The 22642-nt window shown below is 41.2% G+C and overlaps 1 protein-coding gene and 1 non-coding gene across 2 annotated transcripts in view; one reads left to right on the top strand and one right to left on the bottom strand.

The window, feature by feature from the left end:
* LOC122063406 (disease resistance protein Roq1-like) overlaps positions 1–22353 on the bottom strand; it is a 78227-nt gene extending 55874 nt beyond the window's left edge. The window contains exon 1 of the mRNA XM_042627113.1: positions 21997–22353. Within this exon, the coding sequence (XP_042483047.1) occupies positions 21997–22353 (357 nt within the window). The remainder of the gene's footprint in view (positions 1–21996) is intronic.
* On the top strand, positions 3517–3623 carry LOC122063410. Its single transcript, XR_006135326.1, has one exon. It is a non-coding gene; the product is annotated as a small nucleolar RNA R71 (small nucleolar RNA).
* Positions 22354–22642: the final 289 nt, after the last annotated feature.

Genomic DNA, 22642 nt, shown 5'->3' with positions numbered 1-22642 from the left:
CTTCTCTCTCAGCCGTTGCAATACCAACCTCAGGTGAACAGCATGCTCCTCTGCACTCTTGGAGTAGACCAAAATTTCATCAATGAATACTATCACAAACTTATCTAAGACATCTTGGAATACCCAATTCATCAAATCCATAAACACAGCCGGTGCATTAGTTAACCCAAATGACATTACCAAGAACTCATAATGTCCATACCTTGATCTGAAGGCTATCTTACTAACATCACTATCCTTGATCCTGAGTTGGTGGTAGCCTGATCTAAGGTCGATCTTGGAGAACACCTTTGCACCCTGCAACTGATCAAATAAATCATCTATCCTTGGCAAATGATACCAATTCTTAATGGTTAGCTTATTAAGCTCCCGATAATCAATGCATAATCTCATGCTTCTGTCTTTCTTCTTGGCGAACAAGATCAGTGCTCCCCATGGAAACACACTTAGAGAAGAAGATTGAAGAAGGGACTTACTTAATTGGAAGGTTGCTGCACAATCCAGCAAAGAGGTAGGTACTTCTTACCTATAGGAACTTGTAGTAAGAAAGAAATTGGAAATAGAGAGGGATAGGACTGAATTCTGTTATAAGAAAGGAATTCTGGAAAATTTTCATAGAATCTTTATTTTTGAAGTTTGATTTCTTAATTTGAGGAATTGATTTGGAAGATGTGTAGGGATACACACTGACCATGGCCAATTGGGACTAGTGAGTGAGAATTCTCACTCAGATTTCTAAAATTGAACTAATACATGTGGAATTAGAGGACTTTTACTTTAATTTCTGTTTTAAGGATTTTGAGAGTTCATGCATGATGGTTGGGGTTGAATTCCTTACATGCAAAGTGAATTTAGGGAAGAGATGTATGCATGCAACCTCAGATTTTTGGTCTGATTATGAAAATTTGATCTTATCTCATACTTGAGGATGAAATCATGTTAATATGAGTTAGAAACTAAAATTTTCTGCTGAAATAGGTAATTGACTATAACTAATTAAATATATTAGTGTTGGATTAATTAAGGGATGAAGATTGAAGTGCTTGTTTCACTGTTATGAAGGGATGATGCTAAAATAGTGGAATTATGACCAGAATTGTGGAGAAACCTGTAGAGAGAGCAAGCAGAATTGAAATTCTATAGGAAAAGGCTCGACCGATGGGAGACTTCTGGCTGGCCGGTCAAGCCTAGGTCTCCAGCCGATTAGGCTTCCAGTGACCTTTTTTTGCCTTCAGACTTTGATAGCAAAGTGTGGGTCTAAGAGGGGATCTGTAGGGCTTATAGGGGTATGTTAAGTGACTTAAATTGGGATGTAAATTAACTCAAGTCTATTTTAATAAATATATACATTTAATTTTGATTTTAGGAGTTGCAGTTAATTGTGAGGGAACAAGTTTAGCAATTGGGAAAGTGGAAACTGATTTGGATTTGTCCAAGTGAGGGGTCTTCGGTGTTTTACTGTGTTTTGGATGCTTTGCTGCATTTTGTTGTGAATATTATTATATTATATTATTCTTTGTTGTGCTTGCTTGAATTTCCATATTTTCTTACTGAAATTAGTGTGGTAATTCATATGTGTTGGATGAAAATGTATGAAATCTGATTGTTGAAGTATGTGTTATTGTCTAAATGATATGACGAGTTATGGATGTATACTGTGAATGTAGATGTGATATTGGGTGTAATATTGATAGTCTGTGGCACGGTGTGGCCAAGGTTCTGTCTGGTACTATGGGCTCAGAGGTCAATCTTACATCTAGGATCACGGATGTGTGTTGTGTGTGATGATGGTTGTAATATTGACGGTATGTGGCACAGTGTGGCCAAGGTTTTTTTCTGGTACTGTGGACTCAGAGGCCAGTCTTACTACTAGAACTACATGTGTGTGTTTGTGGATGTGGATGTAATATTGACGGTCTATGGCATGGTGTGGCTGAGATGCATTTCCAGTATCGTGGGCTTAGAGGTCAGTCTTGCAGCTATAGTCATAAATACATTTTGGATTACTATTGCATGTAGTTTGCATATGGTTAGGCACATAACTCCAGTGCTATAACCCCGTGCCAATAGGGGGTCGGGTATTGGCTAATCCCACTCAGTGTTGTATCGTGTAAGACCATGGTGTTAGCTGAGGGACCGGGACCAAGGTGTCGGGGTTACTATTTAAGGGTTAGGTGAGGGACTGAAGCTCTGATCAGGACTGACTGGCTCCTGCCTACAACAAACTTGTATTCCTAAGGGCCCAACGTATAGGGTAGGGAATGCCACCTATGTTGCTTATAGCACTTAACCCATAGGATGATACTTAATAATAGAATGGAATTAGATTAATAAATGAATCATTTGGTTTCTGCACTGTGAGTTAATGTTAAGAATTTGGAATGCAGTATTATATTGTGAGTTGAGTGATATGGGTTTGATATGTAGTGTGATAAGTGAGTTAATGATATTTATTGGAGATGTTGTATATTGATTGAATTAATGGTATGTGGATATATGATAGTTGAGTTATATATATATATATATATTATCCATTTTATGATTTTGCATGCTTGTGTGCTTGTATGCCCCCACCCTTCACTGAGCATACCCATGCTCACACCCCAATCCTCACTTCTCGATAGGTTTGAAGTCAAAGCAAAGAAGATCAGGAGATTGGTTGCAAATGAAGTCATGGGCAGGGAGTGATTATAGACAAGAACTTGATACTTTATGTTATATATTGTAAACTAAGTGAGCGGTGTTATGGATTTTTTTTTAACCTGTGGATGTAATAAATGGGCCTGTAATACTATAAAGTTATCATTGTAGCTAATCACCACATGTACATCATGTCCTTTATGAAATTTTACATATACTCTGATTTGATAGTTGAGTTAGTGGTGTTTTGGTTATTACCTGCATCTAGATCCTGGGTGTTGGTTGATTGACTGACTGGATTGGAAATTCTAGTGCCTCATGCCTATGCCATGTGGAGGCAGGGTGTGGGTGTTGGTGTTACATCTAGGTTGATCTTGACTATAGAAATCAGAAGGCCCTGCTTGGTTGCCCTGGTTCCAGGAGAAATTTGGGTGATTTCTCCACCCTAGATTGTAAGTGTTATTATATGGATTATTCTGATATAAGGTATTAACACTATAATTCGAAGTGCCTCTAGAGGTGTTGGGGCATTCTTCTATAACATGTCTAGGGGACTAGCACCAAGTGCACATCTTAACCAAATTGGCTGATGATGGCTCTTTAGGAACAATAACGTCAATCCTTTTGATAAGGCTATCCAAGTGGGCTTCCTTGGCTACTATCCCATCCACAAAATATCATTTCTCTCCTATGATTCTTTCACTCTCTTGGGTTGATTCCCACTCACGGGTTTTGTCAGCTATGTCAAGTAAGAATTCACATGCCTTTCTTTCATCTGTAAAGGATATGAATCCCCTAGGGCATATAGACTCTACCATTTGTTTAGTTGGGTAATCAATACACTCATAAATTATTTGGCATAAATACGATAAGTCTAGGCCATGGTGAGGGCTTTCTTGGAGTAAATTCTTAAATCTCTCCATAAGTTTAGAAAAGGACTCACTAGGGTTTTACCTAAACTAAAGAATATCACTTTTAAGCTTAGTGGTCTTGTGAGTTGGAAAAAACTTCTTGAGGAAGACAACTGTGAACTGTTCCTATGTGGTTATATAATTTGTGAGTAATCCATATAACCACTTTTTAGCCTGGTCTTTCAATGCAAAAGTGATAAACCTAAGCTTAATAACATCATCAAAAAGCTATTGGATCTTAATTAAAACACATACCTCTTCAAATTCCCTTAGAAATAGGCATGCATCCTCAGAGGTCAGCCCATGGAAGTGGGACAACATGGTGATGTAATGAGATTTGAGCTCAAAATTATTGCCTTGGGCTTGTGGTAGGACTATGCAGGAAGGTTGAGCTGCTCTAGTAGGGTAGAACCTATCTTTCAGAGATTTAGGTGGAGAGTTTTGCTGTTGGTCTCCAATATTGAAAGATACTAATGAGAGTATAAATATTGGGTCACTACTTGTTGGATCTCTTCTTTCTAGCATATTCTCAGTATTACGTACCCACCTAGCAGTCATGCAACAGAAAACTGCCCATAACTAGAATAAGAAAAGCACAAAAGCATGGAATTTTTTTTTTTTTTTGGCTTTTTGGGAGCTTACCGGCAAGGATCTGGGGTTGCTCAATTTCTAAGGTACTGCTACAGGGCAAAACCTGTCTTTATCATACTGTGAGGCTTGGCAACCTCCACCTATACAACTACTATTGCAAGTTGTTCTTCTCAGCAATTCAATAAATGATAAAATATCAAGAAAACAAAGCACTTCGATTTACCAAAAGAAAGCGAAAAATAACATGGAACTGTCTCCCCGACAACGGCACCAAAAACTTGTTTGAAATTTAAAAGTAACCGAAAGCGTATGAATCAATGTAGCTATGGATCAAACACAAAGAGAGCAGTAACTTTATTTTTGGCTTCTTTTAGTAACGCGAAAGTGTATCGATTAATTATGGTGATCTACTTCTAACTACTGCTCTAAAACAAATGCATCTAAAATTGTCCTAACTAGCACATCAAGGAATTTAAATACATGCAGATAAAAGTAAATAATTGAAAGTAAAAGTGTTGAAATAAAAAAGCAATAAAGTAAAAGTGCTGAAATAAATAATAAAAGTGCAACTAAAAGGAAGAAAGCTAGAGAGAGGCACACAAGTAGGTTTCTCTACTTAGCCCGAGGGGTGCACTGTAAATAATGCAAGCTTCCCTACTTGACTAGAGAGTAACTCTTACAAGGGCTTCACTACTTAACTTTAGAGAAAGGGAGGCAAAGTAAATAATTGAAAGTAAAGGTAATAAAAGGATGGTTCCACAGCTAGAGAGGGACAAAGCCAACACATAGTATAGCCAAGGACCTTGGGGAAAAGGGAAAACAATAAAGTAAAACTCAAATTAAAAACCTAAGTTAAGAATGAATGGGTACCCAGAAGAGGGAATGAGAGAGGGGTGAGAAGACTTATGAAGAAGCCTACCTACCTGAACTTCCATACTTGAATTAAAACTTGTTGCTTTTAGTTTGATTTGAAATACTGGAATAAACCAAATTTGAAATTGCTAGGCCTGGAGAAGACAAATCTGAGCTTGAAAACTTATGCTACACACAAATTTCTATTTTAAACCTAACCCTACCCCTGGCCTATTCCTATTTTAGTTCAATTCACTGGGTTGGGTTAGGGTTTTACCTTCCTAGTGTTCCTAGGGTATGCAATCATCTCCACCAGCAGCTGTACAGCTTCAGGCTCATTTCCCAGCTATGGCAACACCTTGGCAACACTGGGAGGTGCATGGCAGCAGCAATAGAAGTATACCAATGTTTCTTTGGTCTTCGTCTAACAGTAGAGCAGCAGTAGAAGCAGCAGCAAGAGCAGTAGCAACCCAACTGCAATTTCCCCCTTTCTCTTCTCTTCCTTTCCTCTTTCTTCCTCCTCTTTTCCTTCTTTTTCTTTTTTTTTTTTTCTCTTCTCCTCTATGTTCTTTTTCGTTCACAGCAGCATAGGGAGAGATTTTGCCGACTACCCCCCCCCCTTATATAAGCTAAATAGACCTTAGGGTTTGTTTGGCAAATTACTTTTCTCAAAAACCCATTTTCCTAAGTGTTTAAAATAAAATAACTAATTGTAGGGTAATGGGTTTGATATGAAGTTTGTTGCATTACAACCCTCTCACATGTCCCTATACATGGTATAAAATGGGTAGAATGACCCCTCAAAGTAGTGGGGCCCATAGTGAAAAATATGCCATTTTTGGACATTCTGCCAGTACAACCGGCTAGCCAATCAGCCCCTTTTTGCTTCCCTGCTGTCCTGCCTTCTACCTATGATATCCTATCATGTGTGGGACCTTCCCCACACCTAAAATCAATCAATTTCCCTACCTTGCCAACACTTTCACTTACTCCCCAATTCCCATCATTATCTTTTATCTTCTGGCTATAATTCACTACCACCACCTTCAAGACTTAGGGAGTTCTGAATTTAGGATGTTACAATGTGGCAGCAAGAAATCATCCTTCGGGCTCACTTTGTTGAGATCCTAGAAATCTACACACATTCGCAACTTCCCATCCTTCTTGGGGACTGGAACAACGTTAGCCAACCATTGGGTGTATTCCACAACTTGTAGGAAACTGGCATTCCACAGTTTCATTACATCTTCTCTGATTTTTTCCCTCCATTCTAGACGCATTATTCTAGGCTTCTGCTTGATAGGCCGCGCATCAGGGTATGTAGGCAAATGAAACTGCACAATACGTTGATCAATCTTGGGCATGTCTTCATAAGAACAAGCTCATACCTCCATGAATTCCCGAAGAAGAATTGTCCTCTAGGCTGCTTCTTCATCATCTAGGGTTGCACCGGTTTTAACCTCTCAAGGGCATTGCTCTATTCCCAAATTAATGATCCGAGTATCCTCATGGATGGGTTGGGATTTTTTAGGCATGCATTATTTTATTGAATTGTGATATTCAATAAGATCATCATCAGAAAATGGTGGCAAGTCATACTCAGAATTGGGAATTTCATTAATACCAGAAGGGGAATGATAGATAGGAAAAGAAATAACATCAAAGGACTCAATGTCAGACTCAATGCTTTCTTTAGTGATATCTAGCCCAATTGATTCTAGGGTGTAGGTAAACTTGAAGTTGTCCTCGACACTGGTCCAATTCAAAAGTGGCCCATTGGCTCTATGGATTAGCAAATGTGGTAGCGGACCCTCTTCTTCTTCTATGATGATGACTACTATTTCAAGCTTATGGAGTTTTTCACCTACAAGAATGATCTAACGAACATCTGAGTACCCTATGCCAAGCCTTGCAAAAGATGAACCTGGACTCAGGCTACCCAGGCCATTGTTGATGAATTCCAGCTCCTCTAGGTGGTTTCTTGAGATCATCCCTACCCCTAGGTCACACTTCAACCCATTGTCTTTGTCTATTCCATTGCATTTTCTCATGGCACAATGTACGCACACCCTCATTCTTCTAGCCCTCCTTTCCCGGGCATAAATGCTCTCTCTACGGAATGGTCTAGGCTTTAATTTATGCAATTCTTTTGCATGCATTTCTCGGAAGAATGAGCAAATGTGCCTCTTCTTATCTATTGGCAAATGCAGGCACCACACCAATCTAACTTTTTTCTCCCATTCTTTTTTTAAGAGAATCCAAGGGTTGACAGGTTTCTTGGATTGGATCACCGTAGTGGGATTAAGAAGGGAACCTTCTTCTTCAATCATCAAGATCCCTGATATATCGAAAACCTCATCATCATTTCTTGCAAGTTGAAGCTACTCCAACTCATAGTGTATCCAATCAACCTTGTCTTGAAAGAATTACTCAAATTTGGGCTGAATACATGCCACTACTTCATTAACCAGGATTTGACATTCTCGCAGAAGGGGAAGTCTTCTCCTTCCTTGACAAAATACCCATAGAGGGTAGGGTAATATGATGTGACTGGCTTCTTGTTGTATACTCATTAGTATCCCAACCCTTCTCTTCCTTTGGCTTGGACCATGATAGGGAACTTGGATATAACCTGGGGATACTTGCCTAGTATGCCCAGGAAATATTGCATCTTCTTCATCATACGGCCTATTGATGGATTCTAGATGGTTTCATAGTCCATAGGGGTATGTTCTTCAATGGCCCCCTTAGCAAGGAAAGCACAAGTTCCTTCTATCTCGAACCCACTGAGGTGGATTTAGTCTTCCTGTTCTCCTCCTTTCTCAATGCTGGCTAGAGTGTTGACAAACTCTGGATCCCCTGACACAATTATCACTTTCCTTGTATGAATTTTAATTTCTTATGCAAACTAGAAGATACCGCCTTGTGTGAGGGTAGCGGCCGAAAATGAGAATGTTCTCTCTTCCCCTTAGAGGGGAAAAGGACTAGCATTCCATCCTCTCTCCTCTCTTTCTCTTTTATGAGGGAGGGGTGTGTTGTGTGTGCTTACCTGAGGGCCCTGCACTGTAGTATTGCCGCTCAGAGATACGTGGAGGCCTATTTCACAAGAGTGTAAAGTTCATCATTATAGACAGGATTTGACGATGGTCCAATATGGGGATCAGGATCATACAAAAGGGTTTGGAGTTGTCACCTAGGGCTATGGGCCTAGGACCCAGGGGTGGGCCTAATTCCTAACAAAAGGGCCCCAAAAGTTGGTCTGGTCCAAAGATTTAGGGTAAGTGTCAGGTTACAGAATTGAGAAGGTGTTAGGCACCCAATCTGCTCAGCTCAATCGGTCTTCCTACTAGATGCTTAAGAATGTACATTTTCCATAATTATTCCTAATCCACAAGCATGGCTAATTTATCACACATATATGCATTGACTAAATTTAAATAACTATGTACACAAAAAAGGTCTATATAAATTCTACATTGTGCTAATTCTGCTGAGAAATTATACCTAAACTTGACCCCTGTTTTGGGTTAAGAGGGGTGGACCCTGGTTGATGCTAGTGCGAACTTCCTTGTGGATTCTTCTAGCTCAAGGGAAGATGGCCTTGACCTCCAACTTCCTTTCTCAAGAGATGCTGACTGTGATGCTATTCGGACAGGGTTCTAGCTAGGAACGGTTGCTTTTGGATTTTGGTTGAAGTGGCATTATGGCAAAGCTTCCTCTGGGGATAGGCTATTGGAGGGCTGGGCTAAGATGGCACTCAAATAGAGCTTCCTAGGGATAGAGTATTTGAGGGCTAGGCTAAGGTGGGACTCAGACAGAGCTTTCACTGGGGATAGGCTATGTGAGGGCTAGGTTGAGGTGGCACTAGGATAGAGCTTCTGCTAGGGATAGGCTATATGAGGGCTAGGCTGAGGTGGCATTCAGACAGAGCTTCCGCTGGGGATAGGCTATGTGAGGGCTAGGCTGAGGTGGTACTCGGACAGAGCTTCCACTGGGGATATGCTATGTGAGGGCTAGGCTGAGGTTGTACTCGGATAGAGCTTCTGCTGAGGATAGGCTATGTGAGGGCTAGACTGAGGTGGCATTCAGACAGAGCTTCCACTGGGGATAGGCTATGTGAGGGCTAGGCTAAGGTAGTACTCGGACAGAGCTTCCGCTGGGGATAGGCTATGTGAGGACTAGGCTGAGGTTGTAATCGGACAGAGCTTCTGCTGGGGATAGGCTATGTGAGGGCTAGACTGAGCTGGCACTCGGACAAAGCTTCCGCTAGGAATGACTGAAACCTAAATAGTTGAAAAACTTCAAAGGCTCGAAGAACACTTCAAAGATTCGAAGGAATCTTATGAAGATCTCTCCGTAGACTGAAAGAACCTCAAAAGGGGGTGGGAGACTAAGGGGAAACTTTTCCTACACAAAAATCTCACTCAAAAAAGTGAAGGATTGAAGAGTCCTGAAGGCCCGAAGAACACTTTGGATCTTATGAAGATCTCTCCAAAGACTTGGAAAACTTCAAAGGGGGAAGGAAGGGGAGAGGGGAGAGCTTCTCTACTATGGGTTGCTTACTTAAGAGACTTGGATTATGGTGGTAATGTTGTGTGAAAAACCAAAGGGAGGGGGGTATTTATAGAATTTTTAGGCCAATAGGGAGGAGAGAGAAAATTTCCTAACCAATGGTAGTAAAAAGTAATTTTTCTAAACCAATGGGGTGAAAGTAAGAAATTTTGGACCAATGGGGTGGAGGGTAATTTTCCATAGCCAATTGGGTGAAAGGTAATTTTTTGGACCAATTATGGGAAAAGAGTCCTTTTTGGACAAATGGGAGGCCGCGGTGTAGGGTACGCTAGTGGGGCAGTGTAGGGTACACAGGCGGGTAAAGAGGGAATTCCTTCTTTGATCCGGTCACCAAAAGAGGGATTTTGATTGCCGGTGGGAGTGTCGGATGTTTTGAGCGGGCTGCAGAAGGCTCAACAGGGATGCGAGAGGTCTAGTAGGGGTGCTGGAGCTCTAGCAGTGGTGCTGGGGCTTGGATATGGGTGTTAGGGCTCGAGCATGGGTGTTAGAACTCTGACATGGGTGCTGGAACTCTGACATGGGTTCTAGAACTCTGACATGGGTGCTGGGACTCAGTCGGGTATGCACAAAGCTTGGTCGAGCATGCACGGGCTTGGTCAGGCATACGCGGGGCTTGGTTGGGCACTTAAGGTGCGACTTCCAGGAGTGATTATGAGAGATCCGATGGTTCGATTTTAACGTACCATATATCGTTAGAATCGTAATTTTGAATACTATGTGTATGTGTGGTCACTTTAATCGGATTCCTTCATATGTGAAATGTCATAATTGGACCCTTCGTTTCTCTCACGTGGGTTTTCTAGGAATTTTGGGTGAGTATGGAATGCTCCCGAGAATAGTTACCTCAGTCAGTTATCATCTTTGTTGATCGAAGACAAAAGATCATGTCCAAGATCCATGTGTCATCATAGCCGGTAGAAGGTGACAAAATTGGGTGTCTACAGAATCCCCCTCTTTGGTCGAGGCCTGTGCCAATAGCTAAAGGGCAAAGAAAAGAACGACCACATTTTGACACCCGGAGCATGTACTGCCGTCATCTTGCTCATCAATGATGAGTTAAAAATGCAATAGGTAATATCTCTTAACTACTTTGAAGTTTAGGACACTGCCGATTGTAGGAAAGAAATTCATTGCTCTTCCAATCTTGCAAAAGAAGTTAGTACTTTGATCTTTGAATTTTCCTTGGCCAGGCTTTATATGTGCTGGTATGGGGAATTTGGTCTTCAGGTTGGATCTTTCGAGCCAATCTAGACTATCTTTGACCATTGGTTACAAGAAATGAATTCGCTGCTCTTCTAATCTTGAAATAGGAAAAAACATTTGATTCTTCGATTTTCCTTAGCTAGGCTTCACATGTGTTAGTTCAAGGAATTTGGTCTCCAGGCTAGATCTTTCAAGCCAATCTTGACTATTTGGGACCATCAGTTAGAAGAAAGGAATTCGCTGCTCTTCCAATCTTGCAACAGGAAAAAACATTTGATTCTTGGATTTTCCTTAGCTGGGCTTCACATGTGCTAGTTGAGGGAATTTGGTCTCCAAGCTAGATCTTTCGAGCCAATCTGGACTATCTGGGACCAATGATTACAAGAGAGAAATTCGTTGCTCTTCCAATCTTGCAACAAGAAAAAAACATTCGATTCTTAGATTTTCCTTAGCTAGGCTTCACATATGCCAGTTTAGGGAATTTGGTCTCCAGGCTAGATCTTTCGAGCCAATCTGGACTATTTGGGACCATCGATCACAAGAAAGGAATTCGCTGCTCTTCCAATCTTGCAACAGGAAAAAACATCTGATTCTTAGATTTTCCTTAGTTGGGCTTCACATATGCCAGTTCAGGGAATTTGGTCTCCAGGCTGGATCTTTCGAGCAAATCTGGACTATTTAGGACCAATGGTTACAAGAGAGAAATTCGCTGCTCTTCCAATCTTGCAACAAGAAAAAAACATTCGATTCTTGGATTTTCCTTAGCTGGGCTTCACATGTGCCAATTCAGTGGATTGGATCTATGAGATCGGGTCACTCGAAGCCGATTCAAAGGGATTGGGGCTCCTGAGGCCAAGTCAATGAGATTGGGCCACCTAGGCCAGGTTAATGAAATTGGGCCACCTGGGGCCAGTTCAATAAGGTTGGGCCACCTGGGGCTGGCTCAATGAGATTGGGCCACCTGGGGTCGGGTCAATGAGATTGGGCCACCTGGGGTTGGGTCTATGAAATTGGGCCACTTGGGCCTGGGTAAATGAAATTGGGCTACCTGGGGCTGGGTCAATGAGATTAGGTAATTGGATTTAAGCCCTTGATTCTTAAAAATTTGGCTCTTGATCTTGAACTTTTGATTCTTGATTTGAATTTTGACTTTTCTTTTGGAATCTTTGAACTTTGAGCTTTAGCTTTTGATTTGGAATCTTTGAACTTTGAATCTTGGCTTTTGATTTAAAATATTTGAACTTTGAATCTTGGCTTTTGATTTGGAATCTTTGAACTTTGTGTGTTAATTTCCATCTACCACACAAATTAAGATTTCACCTTTCATTTTTATCTACCAATTTCATCTTACACTTTCATGTGTTTTTACCTACCATGTAGATTTCACTTTCCATGTGATTTTAATTTTTGCCTACCACAAGAAATTACTTTGAATTTTTTTTTTGTGGTAAGAACTCTTGATTTGCACCTTGGAATTAGAATTTTTTTTGGGGAGGAAGAATTTTTTATTAAATGGTCCCCCTACTGTTCACTCACTATTCTAAGTTTCTTGAGTTGGGAACGATTCGTGTGCGAGTGCAGCGTTTACTCTTCCATTCTTATTCATTTTTGTTCATTTTCTATATTTATTTATGTTCATTTTGTGCATTTATTATAAATTTTTTGTTTTTGCATTTTAAAATTTCTCTGTTCATTTTTTGCATTTATTATTATTTTTTATTCATTTTTGCATTTATTAGGAGCATGGTGATGGAACACCCCCCACATTAGCTAGATATGGCCATCCTAATGCAGTTTGGGAGTGGTTTGACATGCTTCCCCATAGAGCATAGAGACAAGTGGATTCTACCTACCTGTGTTGCCTGACCTTATTGGAGACCAGGAAATTTAGCTCAGCATTGGCGAGAGCCTTGGTGGAGCGGTGGTGGCCAAGTACCCATTCTTTCCACCTTCTTACTAGCGAGATTACCATCATGCCCCTATGCTTTTATGCCCTGACTAGCATACCTTTTGGGGGGAGGCCCCTCTTCCTATGCCTTTCGTAGCACAGGAATTCACAAAGTTGACTGGTGTTACGATTCCTGATGATGAGACACACATCCACTTGGGTGTGATCAGTGCCCGTTGGATGAGGAGAGATTTGAGGGTGAACCTAGGTAACCTTGCAAAGGTGACTCGCTCCTCCCTTTGTTTGCTATAACACAGTGCCTTTTTAGTGATCTCCAAGGCGGAGTGGACATCCGCATGGCTGCCCTCTTTAGGAACATTCAGGAGGTTGATTCTTGGGATTGGGGCGGGGCCACCTACGCATAACTTCTGTAAACCCTTGGCCTCCTGGCATATGGAGATCGAGGCCTCAAGGGGGTGGGCTACATTCACCAGGTAACTTTGCATTTCTTTTTTTGTTATTTTTCTCTGTTTTCTTTTTTTTTTTGCAAACCTTATTTTGGTATTCCAATTCAGCCTTGGTGTTACGAACACCTGGAGATCTTTGCCCCCGTGTTGGAGGATCCTCTGAGTTTGCCATTCCCAATGGCTAACAGATGGGGAGACAGTGGGGTATCAAGGAACTAACGCTATCCCCCCGGGACCATTCCCCACTCTCTTCTGGACGGTCTGATAGAGGAAAGCCATATTTATTGTCAAGTTTTTCTTTTGCCTTGTGCTGCATTCACTTCTTCTTAACCTTACAGGTCAATTGGAGACCATTTAGCAATATCCAATTTTACAACCCTGATGAATTTGCTCGAGCCAAGCAATTGATGGAGGGTTATGCATTATTCTGAGGTATCAGGGGCCATACTTGGTACCTGGGGGAGAGTGTCACTCCTCAGTGGTCTGATCCTATTATGCGTTCTCCTCCCAGTTATCCTCCATCGACTATGCTTTAACCAAAGAGTCTCCCCAAGAGTGAGATGGAGATATAAGCTGAGGGAGTGTGGGATGACTCTCTCCTAGATCATAGTCGGGATTACGAGGCCTTTCTCGAGGAGGAGACGGTCTACGCTCCCTTTGGCCCTAGGGGACCACAGGTATGTTTCCTCTCCTGGACATTTTTTCATATTTCAAATTCTTCCATTTTTTGATTGATGTTCTTTCAGTGGAGTGCACAACATGTGGCTCCCTCTCTTACTTGGGCACGAGCAAGCACTGCCTCCTCATCTTAGGTTGAGGCTTCCATTATTGTGAGGGGACCTCTTTGGATGGCCGTCAGTTCTTTCAATGGTTTCCTGGGCTGGTCTTATCCCAGAATGACACGTCCGGGCATCAGCTCTTGGAGCACAGAGTGGATAGAGATGCTACCCTCGAACTTCCTATCCCATATGACTATGTGAGTATCAAACACTGCTTGTTCAGCTGATTCTTGAATCTTTTGACTAACATGGCTGTTCTCAGGTATCTCCAGAGCTCTATGCCAAACTCAGAAGGATGCATCAGGGTCTGTCCAAGGTCATGATTGAGAGGGTACTCTCTCATCCTTAATCTCTTTCCTCTTTTATTGTTTCTTTTCTTGATCATTCCATGTGTTCTACCAGGAAAGGGAGATCGAGGCCTTGAGGAGATAGGTTAGCTCCTACCAACGGGAGAATGCCCGTTTGCAAAGCAGAGGCAGGTTGAGGACCAGGCATAGAGGCTGGCGAGCACGGGATTGGGACCCTCCAGTTCTATGGCCTTTTATGAGGATGATGCCGAGCAGAGTTCAGATGATGACTTTTGACCCATAGGGATTTGTTCTTGTATTTTCTGTAAACACAAACATATGTATATTTTCTTTTTCTTTTCTTCTCCCCTTTATTTGTTCATCATTATATTATGGCATCTTATGAATGAAAATTTATCTTTGGCACAAAGAAAATTTCTCTTCTTCTTTTTTTTTTTTTTTTTTGTTTATGGTTTGAAATGTTTAGGTATAATCAATTCCATAACTCAAGTTATACTTAGAATAATCAAGATAATATGAAAATCCAAATATTTCCTCATTCTATTACCAAGTGAATTACATGGAAAGGGGAACAACTTTCCTACCATAGGTAAGTAACAAGGTAGGGAGACCACTCTTGGGGTTGGTGAAAGGTCACTAACTCCTCTGGGTCCATTGCCTTGAGCCCATATTGTCGACTGATGTACATAGGCAAATAAAAGGATGCGTGAGTCAATCCCATCAACCTAACGCAGTTGTAGCCAGGGCTCTTCATCAGAAAATCTTCTTGTGGCTTTCTTGGACACTTCCATACAATGTCCTTTGTAGTTCTTCCTTGTAGGTATTCTTTCTAATCGTTAATGAGTTTGAATTCTAAAACATCCCTCCTCTCTTAGTAACCAAGAGCCCCAAGTTGACTTCCATCTAACGACCTTTTTAGCTTTAGCTTGTCAAGTAACCAGAGTTGGAAAATGATGGGACTTCCACGATAACGATCAAGTCCAAATCTATTGTTGTGGATCATGTCATCAATTTCTTTGAATGTCTCTGCAAGGACTATAGGAATGATATCTCCTCCTTTCTTCAATTGCTTTACCACCTCTATTAGGACAGTTGGTACACCATATCCTGGAGTTCGGAGAACATAACGAGCTATCATGCATAGTAGATAAACATCATGTGACCTTTGCTGATGAATTCCCCCTAGCTGTAGATATTGGAAGAAGATCCTAGCCACCTTAAGAATGTCAATCTTTCCATATCTAATGAATTGCTTCATTCCCTCCTTTTCCCATCCAAAAAAGTCCTGAAGCTCCTCTGAGCAGTCTTTCATCAAAGATGGTTGAATCAACATACCCTTGGGGTGGAGATAACATATAAACTCAGAATTCTTCGAGAGTTGGACAAATCTCAACCAACCCAAATCGAAATACATGAAGATTAGCATCCCAATGCTGAGGCATCTGTCGGAGCAAATTGTGATGTAGCTTAATGCAACCAATTCGACTGAGCATTGACATATTAATGGATTCTAGTAGTCCTGGTGCGTCCTGGTGCCACTATGCTTATGTCCAAGGTCCATTTTCTCAATGTTTAATCCAAGGAGCCCATGACTTATCCTGAAATTATCATTAGCAAAGAGAAGATGTGATGATTTACCAAAGCATTACTCATTAGCTACTGACACAACCAAACCTCTACCACTGTTGCATCAAACTCTCTTTTTTTCTTTTTTTTACTTAATCAAGGATGGGGAATAAGCTAGCCTTGATAAATTGGTGCTAGGTGGCGACTTTTTGGGGATAGAATCCAGGATAAGAATTTAATGGACCATAGGTGAATGACAAATACCTAATGTCCTTGCATACCAAATGGTGATTCTTAAGGGACATAAACTATGATGATTTTTTAAGATACCTTGATTATTAATTTAGGATCCAATTTATTGCCTTGAGACGGCTGTGACTGCACTTACACATGTCAATTTTCCTATGTATCCCTTGAGAAGAATCAGGTCTGACGTAGTTCGGGCTATTCACCCTATTAGACATAATATTTCTTGAGTTGATCCATGTTGACCAGTCCAGGTATTTCTTCACCATTGTGGTCTATGAGATTCACATCTTTGCCTAATAGAATCTCTTTGACAGTGAATGGGCCACTCCAATTGGATCTGAATTTCCCTCTTAGGTCATGAATTAGGGCTCTTTGCTGTCGAAAAACGAGTTCACCCTCTTCTATGTGGCGGGGCTTCACATTCTTATTGAAGGCCTTTGCCATTCTCAGTTGATATTTCTTTAGGTTATTCATGGCTTTCATGTGCCTTTCATCAAGAAAGTTGATCTCATCATGCCTGGCCTTCACCCATTCTCCTTCAGGTAACTGACTATCAAGAAGCACCCTTAGAGATGGTACTGGGATTTCAACGGGTAGAACTACCTCAACCCCATATACCAAAGAGAAAGGATTTTCCCTTGTCGAGGATCATACAGAGGTCCGATATGCCCATAAAGCAAGTAGCAACTTGTCTGCCCAATCCTTATGTGTTTCAACCATTTTCTGTAGGATCACCTTGATGTTCTTATTAGCTGCTTCTATTGCTCCATTGGTCTATGGCCTGTAAGTGGTAGAGTGATGTCTTCTGATACCAAACTTTGTGCAAATCTTATCGGTCTTACCCCAGAAATGGGACCCCTGGTGTAATATCGACTCTTCAGACACTCCATATCAGCAAATGATGTTTTCTTGGATGAATTTTGCTAACTTAATAGATGTGAGTATTGCATAAGATTGAGCTTCTACCCACTTGATGAAATAATCAATGGCTACCAAGATGAAATCATGACCATTGGATGCTTTGGGATTGACCTTCCCAATGATGTCCTCATAGGCCTTCACAACATCAGGATCTCCAATTACTACATCATCGTTGAGAACTTCATAATTGGTAAAACACTACAGACTGAACCTATTCAGCACAATACCACACCAAAATATGGTGTGATAGTGTGAAGAGGGCCCAAGAGGGGTCCCATAGGGACCAGCGATTGACCAGTGTCAATACCCCAAGTAGAGAATGGCCAAGGAGAATTGAGTGAATGCAACCCCGTTAGCAGGTTGTGTATGATATTGGCAAATATCTGATATTTGTGGCATTTCTTAACAAAGTCTATACAATCTGCTTCCATTGTGTTCCAATAGTATCCCAGCCTGAGGATCTTCTTAGCTAGCATCCTGGCATTTATATGGGGTCCACAGAGGCCTTGATGAATTTCCTTTATGATAGTTGTAGCTTGCTCTTCATCTACACACAACAACTGTATTCCATCATAAGATCTCTTGTATAACAAATCCTCCTGAAGAATAAATTGGGTGGCATATCTCCTTAGAAACTTCTTCTCTCTTTTAGTTGCTTCAATCGGGTATTTTCTTTCTCTTATGAAATCCCCTATGTACCCAAACCAAAATCGGCCATCCACAATGAGGGAATTCAATGAATTCTTATAAATGGGGCTACTTCTTTGTTCTACCAAGAATGGTTGGACTCTAGCCATAGGGTTGCATTCTACCATGGATGCCAAGGTTGTGAGGGCATCAACAAACCTGTTGTTATCTCTCTAGAAGTATTCGAATGAAATCTCCTCAAAGTATCCAATCACCTCTTCCAGATGTTCTTGGTACGGCTTTACTTTTCATCTCTAGTCTTCCACTTCTCTTGTGTCTGACAAATGACAATGGATGAATCTCCATACACTTCGATCCTTTTCACTCCAATTGTCAAGGTTGTTTCTAGTCCCAATGTACAAGCTTTATATTCAGTAATATTATTGGTACAAGGGAAGTCGAGGTTGAATGACGAAGGTAAGTAATGGCCACGGGAGTTTACAAGCAATATTCCCGCACCACACCTCTTTTGATTAGTTGCTCCATCAAAGAACAATTTCCATTCATTGGTTGTGTCTCCTTCTTCTATTGCTGTGATTTCTTCATCGAGAAAGGCATCATCCATGGCTCTTCCATCTTCTGTGGGGTTGGCAGCCAAACGATCAGCTATAGCTTGCCCCTTGATAGACTTCTGAGTAACATAGGTGTTGTCAAACTCTTATAGCAGAAGTAGCCACCGGGCCATCCTTCCTATTAGGGATGGTTTCTCAAAGAGATACTTGATTGGATCCATCCTGGAGATCAGAAGTACTGGATAAGCTACCATATAGTGTCGCATCCTTTTCATTGCCCAAATCAATGCAGCACAAGTTTTTTCCAAGTATGTGTACCGCGTCTCATACTCCAGGAACTTCTTGCTAAGGTAATATATGGCATGCTCTGCCCCCTTTTCCCTCTCTTTGTGTGCTAGAAATGAGCCCATGGAATATTCTCCCACTGATAAGTATAAAAAAAGTGGTTCTCTTTCCACTAGTGGTGTTAATACTGGTGGGTTCATAAGGCATCCTTTGATCTTATCAAAAGCTTGTTGGCATTTATCATTCCATTCTGTGGGCTAGTCCTTCTTCAGCAACTGGAAAATTGGTTCGCAGATTATAGCCAATTGAGCTATGAACCTACTGATATACTGGATGTGACACATAAATCCTCGTATTTGCTTCTCAGTGCGAGTCGTGGGCATTTCTTGGATTGCTTTGATTTTGACAGGATCAACTTCAATGCCTCTTTCACTCACCAAGAACCCTAACAATTTTCCTATTGTTACCTCGAATACACACTTCTGAGGATTCAACTTTAGCTGGTGCTTCTTGATCTTTTCAAAGAATCGCCTAAGCTCAAGAATATGCTCCTGCCGATCTTTTAATTTCACTATCATGTCATCCACATAGACTGCCACATCTTTGTTCATCATGTTATGCAATATGGCAGTATCTACTTTCTGATAAGTTGCACCGGTGTTCTTTAGCCAAAAAGGCATCACCTTATAACAATAGGTTCCCCATGGAGTGGTGAAGGTTGTCTTCTCACGATCCTTTGTGTGCATGCTCACTTGGCTGTATCCTGAGAATCGATCCATAAATGATAACAAGGCATGCCCCACTATGTTGTCCACCAATACATCAATGTGAGGTAATGGGAAGTCATCTTTAGGGTTTACCTTGTTAAGATCTCAGAAATTTACACACGTCCATACCTTGCCATCTTTCTTTGGTACAGGAACTATGTTGGCCAACCACTGGGGGTACTTCACCACTTGTAGAAATCTTGCATTCCACTACTTCACAACTTTTTCTTTGATCTTCTCACTCTATTCTGGACGCATCCTTCTAAGCTTTTGTTTGACCAACTTTGCCCCAGTACTATACTAGGCATATCCTCATACAACCAAGTAAAGACTTTGGTGAATTTCTTCAGAAGACTAATCATCTGTTCTGCTTCTTCATTGTTTAGGGTGGTACCAATTTTTACCTCTCAAAGGCATTGGTCGGTTCTTAGATTAATAACCCAGGTATCTTCATACATGGGTTGGATTTTCTTTGGTTTGCATTGTTTTATTAACTCTCAATATTTATTAAGATCAGTAAAAAGAGGCAAGTCATACTCGAAATCAAAAATTTCATTTATGAATGAAGGAGTAATAGACTCGACATACAAGGACTCTGGCCTCTTCTCAAGAGGGGAGGCCGACACAAAATCATGAGGGGAGGCCGACACAAAATCATAAATAAAAGACTCAACAACTACCTCGACTATAGACTCAATGGCTGGTTTAATGCTTTCATCAGCAGTATTCAATTTAATTGACTCAATAGTATGAGTAAACTTAAAATTCTCCCCAATGCTAGTCCAATTCAGGAGCGGTTCAATGGCTCGATGGATGAGGAGATGTGGCAAAGGACCTTCTTCTCCTTCTGAGAAGGTTGCTGCTATTTCTTCGGTGGTACAGTAGTTCTTCTGGATAGGTGCCTACTTTTTCACAAATATTGGCTAATCAATTTTGTGCTCTCGGAAGCTGAACTTTCTAAGGGGTGAAGATTGGTGGAGACTACTTAATCCTCTTTCTATAAAGTCCATCTTCTCAAGCCTGTTGATGGAACTAGTTCCTCGATCACATCTTTGACTACCCTCACGGGCCTTCCCGTTGCAGTTGATTCGGACATGGTACATGCAGACCATCATTCTTTGTGCTCTTCTTTGCTTTGTATATACACTTCTTCCTCTAAAAGGATGAGGCTTGAGCACATGTAGCTCTCAGGCTCTTGGTTCTTGTAGGAGGGAGCAAATGTAGCTTTTCAAATCAATGGGAAGTTGTAAACTCCAGGTGAGCTTTATCTTCTTTTCTCATTCTCTTTTCAGGAGCTTTATCCTCTTTTGATTGGATCAATGTTGTAGGGTTACTAGAGGAAGACTCGTTCTCAATCAGTGCAATTTTTGCTATCCCAGTGATATAACTGTCTTGATCACTTTCCTTAACTAGCATTTGCTGTTGCTCTACCTCATGAGTTACCCAGTTGAACTCATCTTGAAAGAATACTTCAAATCCAGGTTACATCATTGTGGCAGTTTTATCAAACCATGGTTTAATATTTTCACAAAAGGGGAAATCTTCTCCTTCCCTTACGAAGTACCCATTGAGAGTGGGGTAGTAAGAGGCAGATATTTTTCTAGTCATCCTTAGTACCTTCTGTCCTTTGGTGGTCTAAGGAGCATACCCGAGACCACTCTTTCCTTTGTTCACTGCCAAACTAGGCTGCTTTAAAACCCCTTAATGATATTTCCCTAGTCCTATGCCTGGAAAATATTATATATTCTTCATCATCTGATTCACTGGCGGACTCCATATGGCCTCATAGTTAGTAGGAATTTTCTCATTTGGAATTTCTTTGGCAATGGCCGCATAGGTTTCCTCTATTTCAAAACCACTAAGTTGTACTTCTTGGTCTTGTTCTTCTCCATTTTCAATATTGGCTAAGGTATTAACCACTTCGGGGTCTCTGGATATTATAATCACCTTTCCTCCATAAATGAACTTCATTTTTTTTATGGAGACTAGAGGACACTGCCTTTGCCTGATGCAACCAGGGCCTACCCAAGAGCATGTTAAAAGATGCCGGTATATTAATGACTTGGAAATCAATATCAAACTTCACTGGGCCCATCTTTATGGCAAGGGTGATAATGCGAAGGATTTTCCTCTTGGTATTGTCATATGCCCGTATGGTTTGAGTGGTTGGCCTCATTTCTTCCAAGTTGATGCTGATACTCTTTGTTGATCTCAAGGTTAGAACATTCAAAGTGGAACCATTGTCAACGAGGACCTGGGGAACCACCTCGTCAAGACATTCTACCATGATGTGTAGAGCTCTGTAGTGCTAGGCTCCTTTGGAAAGTTCAGAGTCTGAGAACATCAATGATTATACTGCATATGCTACCCCTATTATGTGTTAGAGATGCATTGGATCTATCTCGATTGGCACTTGCACATTGGTGACAGACTTCAAGACTGCTTCACAATGTGTGGGGGAAGCCATCAACAATCCCCAAATCGAGATATTAGATTGGGACTTCTTGAGCTGAGCCAAGATTGGATTCTCTGGTTCTTTTTTCAAGCCACTAGTTCCTGCTTCATTAGTGCTTGACTGTTCTACGGCTAGGGCCTTGCCCGTGTAATCTCCTCCACTCCGAGTCTCCATTACACTAACGGATTTCTTTACAATAATCTCTGTGGGACTAATCTTCATCATCACTGTTTGTTATGGTAATTATCCCTACCATAGGGTCATCTTCTTCCTCAAATTCCTTTTCTTAGCTTGGGGTAGGAGGTCGAGGTCCTCCACAAATGTCCACGACCCTAGCTCGTACCATCTTGACTGCATTGGAAAGCTGCGTAACTACTGTATCTATCATTTCTGCAAGTGTGGAATGTCCCCCTATTTTCTCAAGGATTATCAATTGCTCGGTGTAGCATTGTTCACTGATAGCTACTTCTTCTGACATTCGGTCAATTCCATCGACCTCGAGTTTGATGTCCACCAAACGATTATAGACATAAGCCATGCGTTTTGCTATAGGATTCACTTCACCTTCAATAGTGATCTCATATCCTTCACTATCTTCTAAATCTGATGCCGGATCTCCCCTTTCCATGTGAATTGTGAGTGCCGGCTGAATAGCATCTGTGGGATCAATCATTGGGTCTTCTTTGCCAATTGCATACATAGAATATCCTCCCAAATCTCTTGGAGAATAATATCCGGACTCATCATCATCATCATTGTACCAAGGCCTCTGGTAGTCATCCCAATCTAGGTACTCATCATCAACTTGAGAACTAGAGTTATCTCCATCCTTCTCATCTTCGCTCTTGTCCTTGGCATCATCCTCTGTGTCACTCCCTATTTGGATTAAGGAGGAAAGCTCTTTAATTTGTTCTCCTACTGACAATGCTATCACTGCTCTGAGGAGGTCATCTATGACTTCTTTAATCATCTCTGGATTATCTCTGAAG

Source organism: Macadamia integrifolia, unplaced genomic scaffold, assembly GCF_013358625.1.
Source record: "Macadamia integrifolia cultivar HAES 741 unplaced genomic scaffold, SCU_Mint_v3 scaffold1313, whole genome shotgun sequence".
Classification (NCBI taxonomy): domain Eukaryota; kingdom Viridiplantae; phylum Streptophyta; class Magnoliopsida; order Proteales; family Proteaceae; genus Macadamia; species Macadamia integrifolia.
Note: the sequence above shows the minus strand (reverse complement) of the source record. Positions and strands in the feature narration are given on the sequence as shown.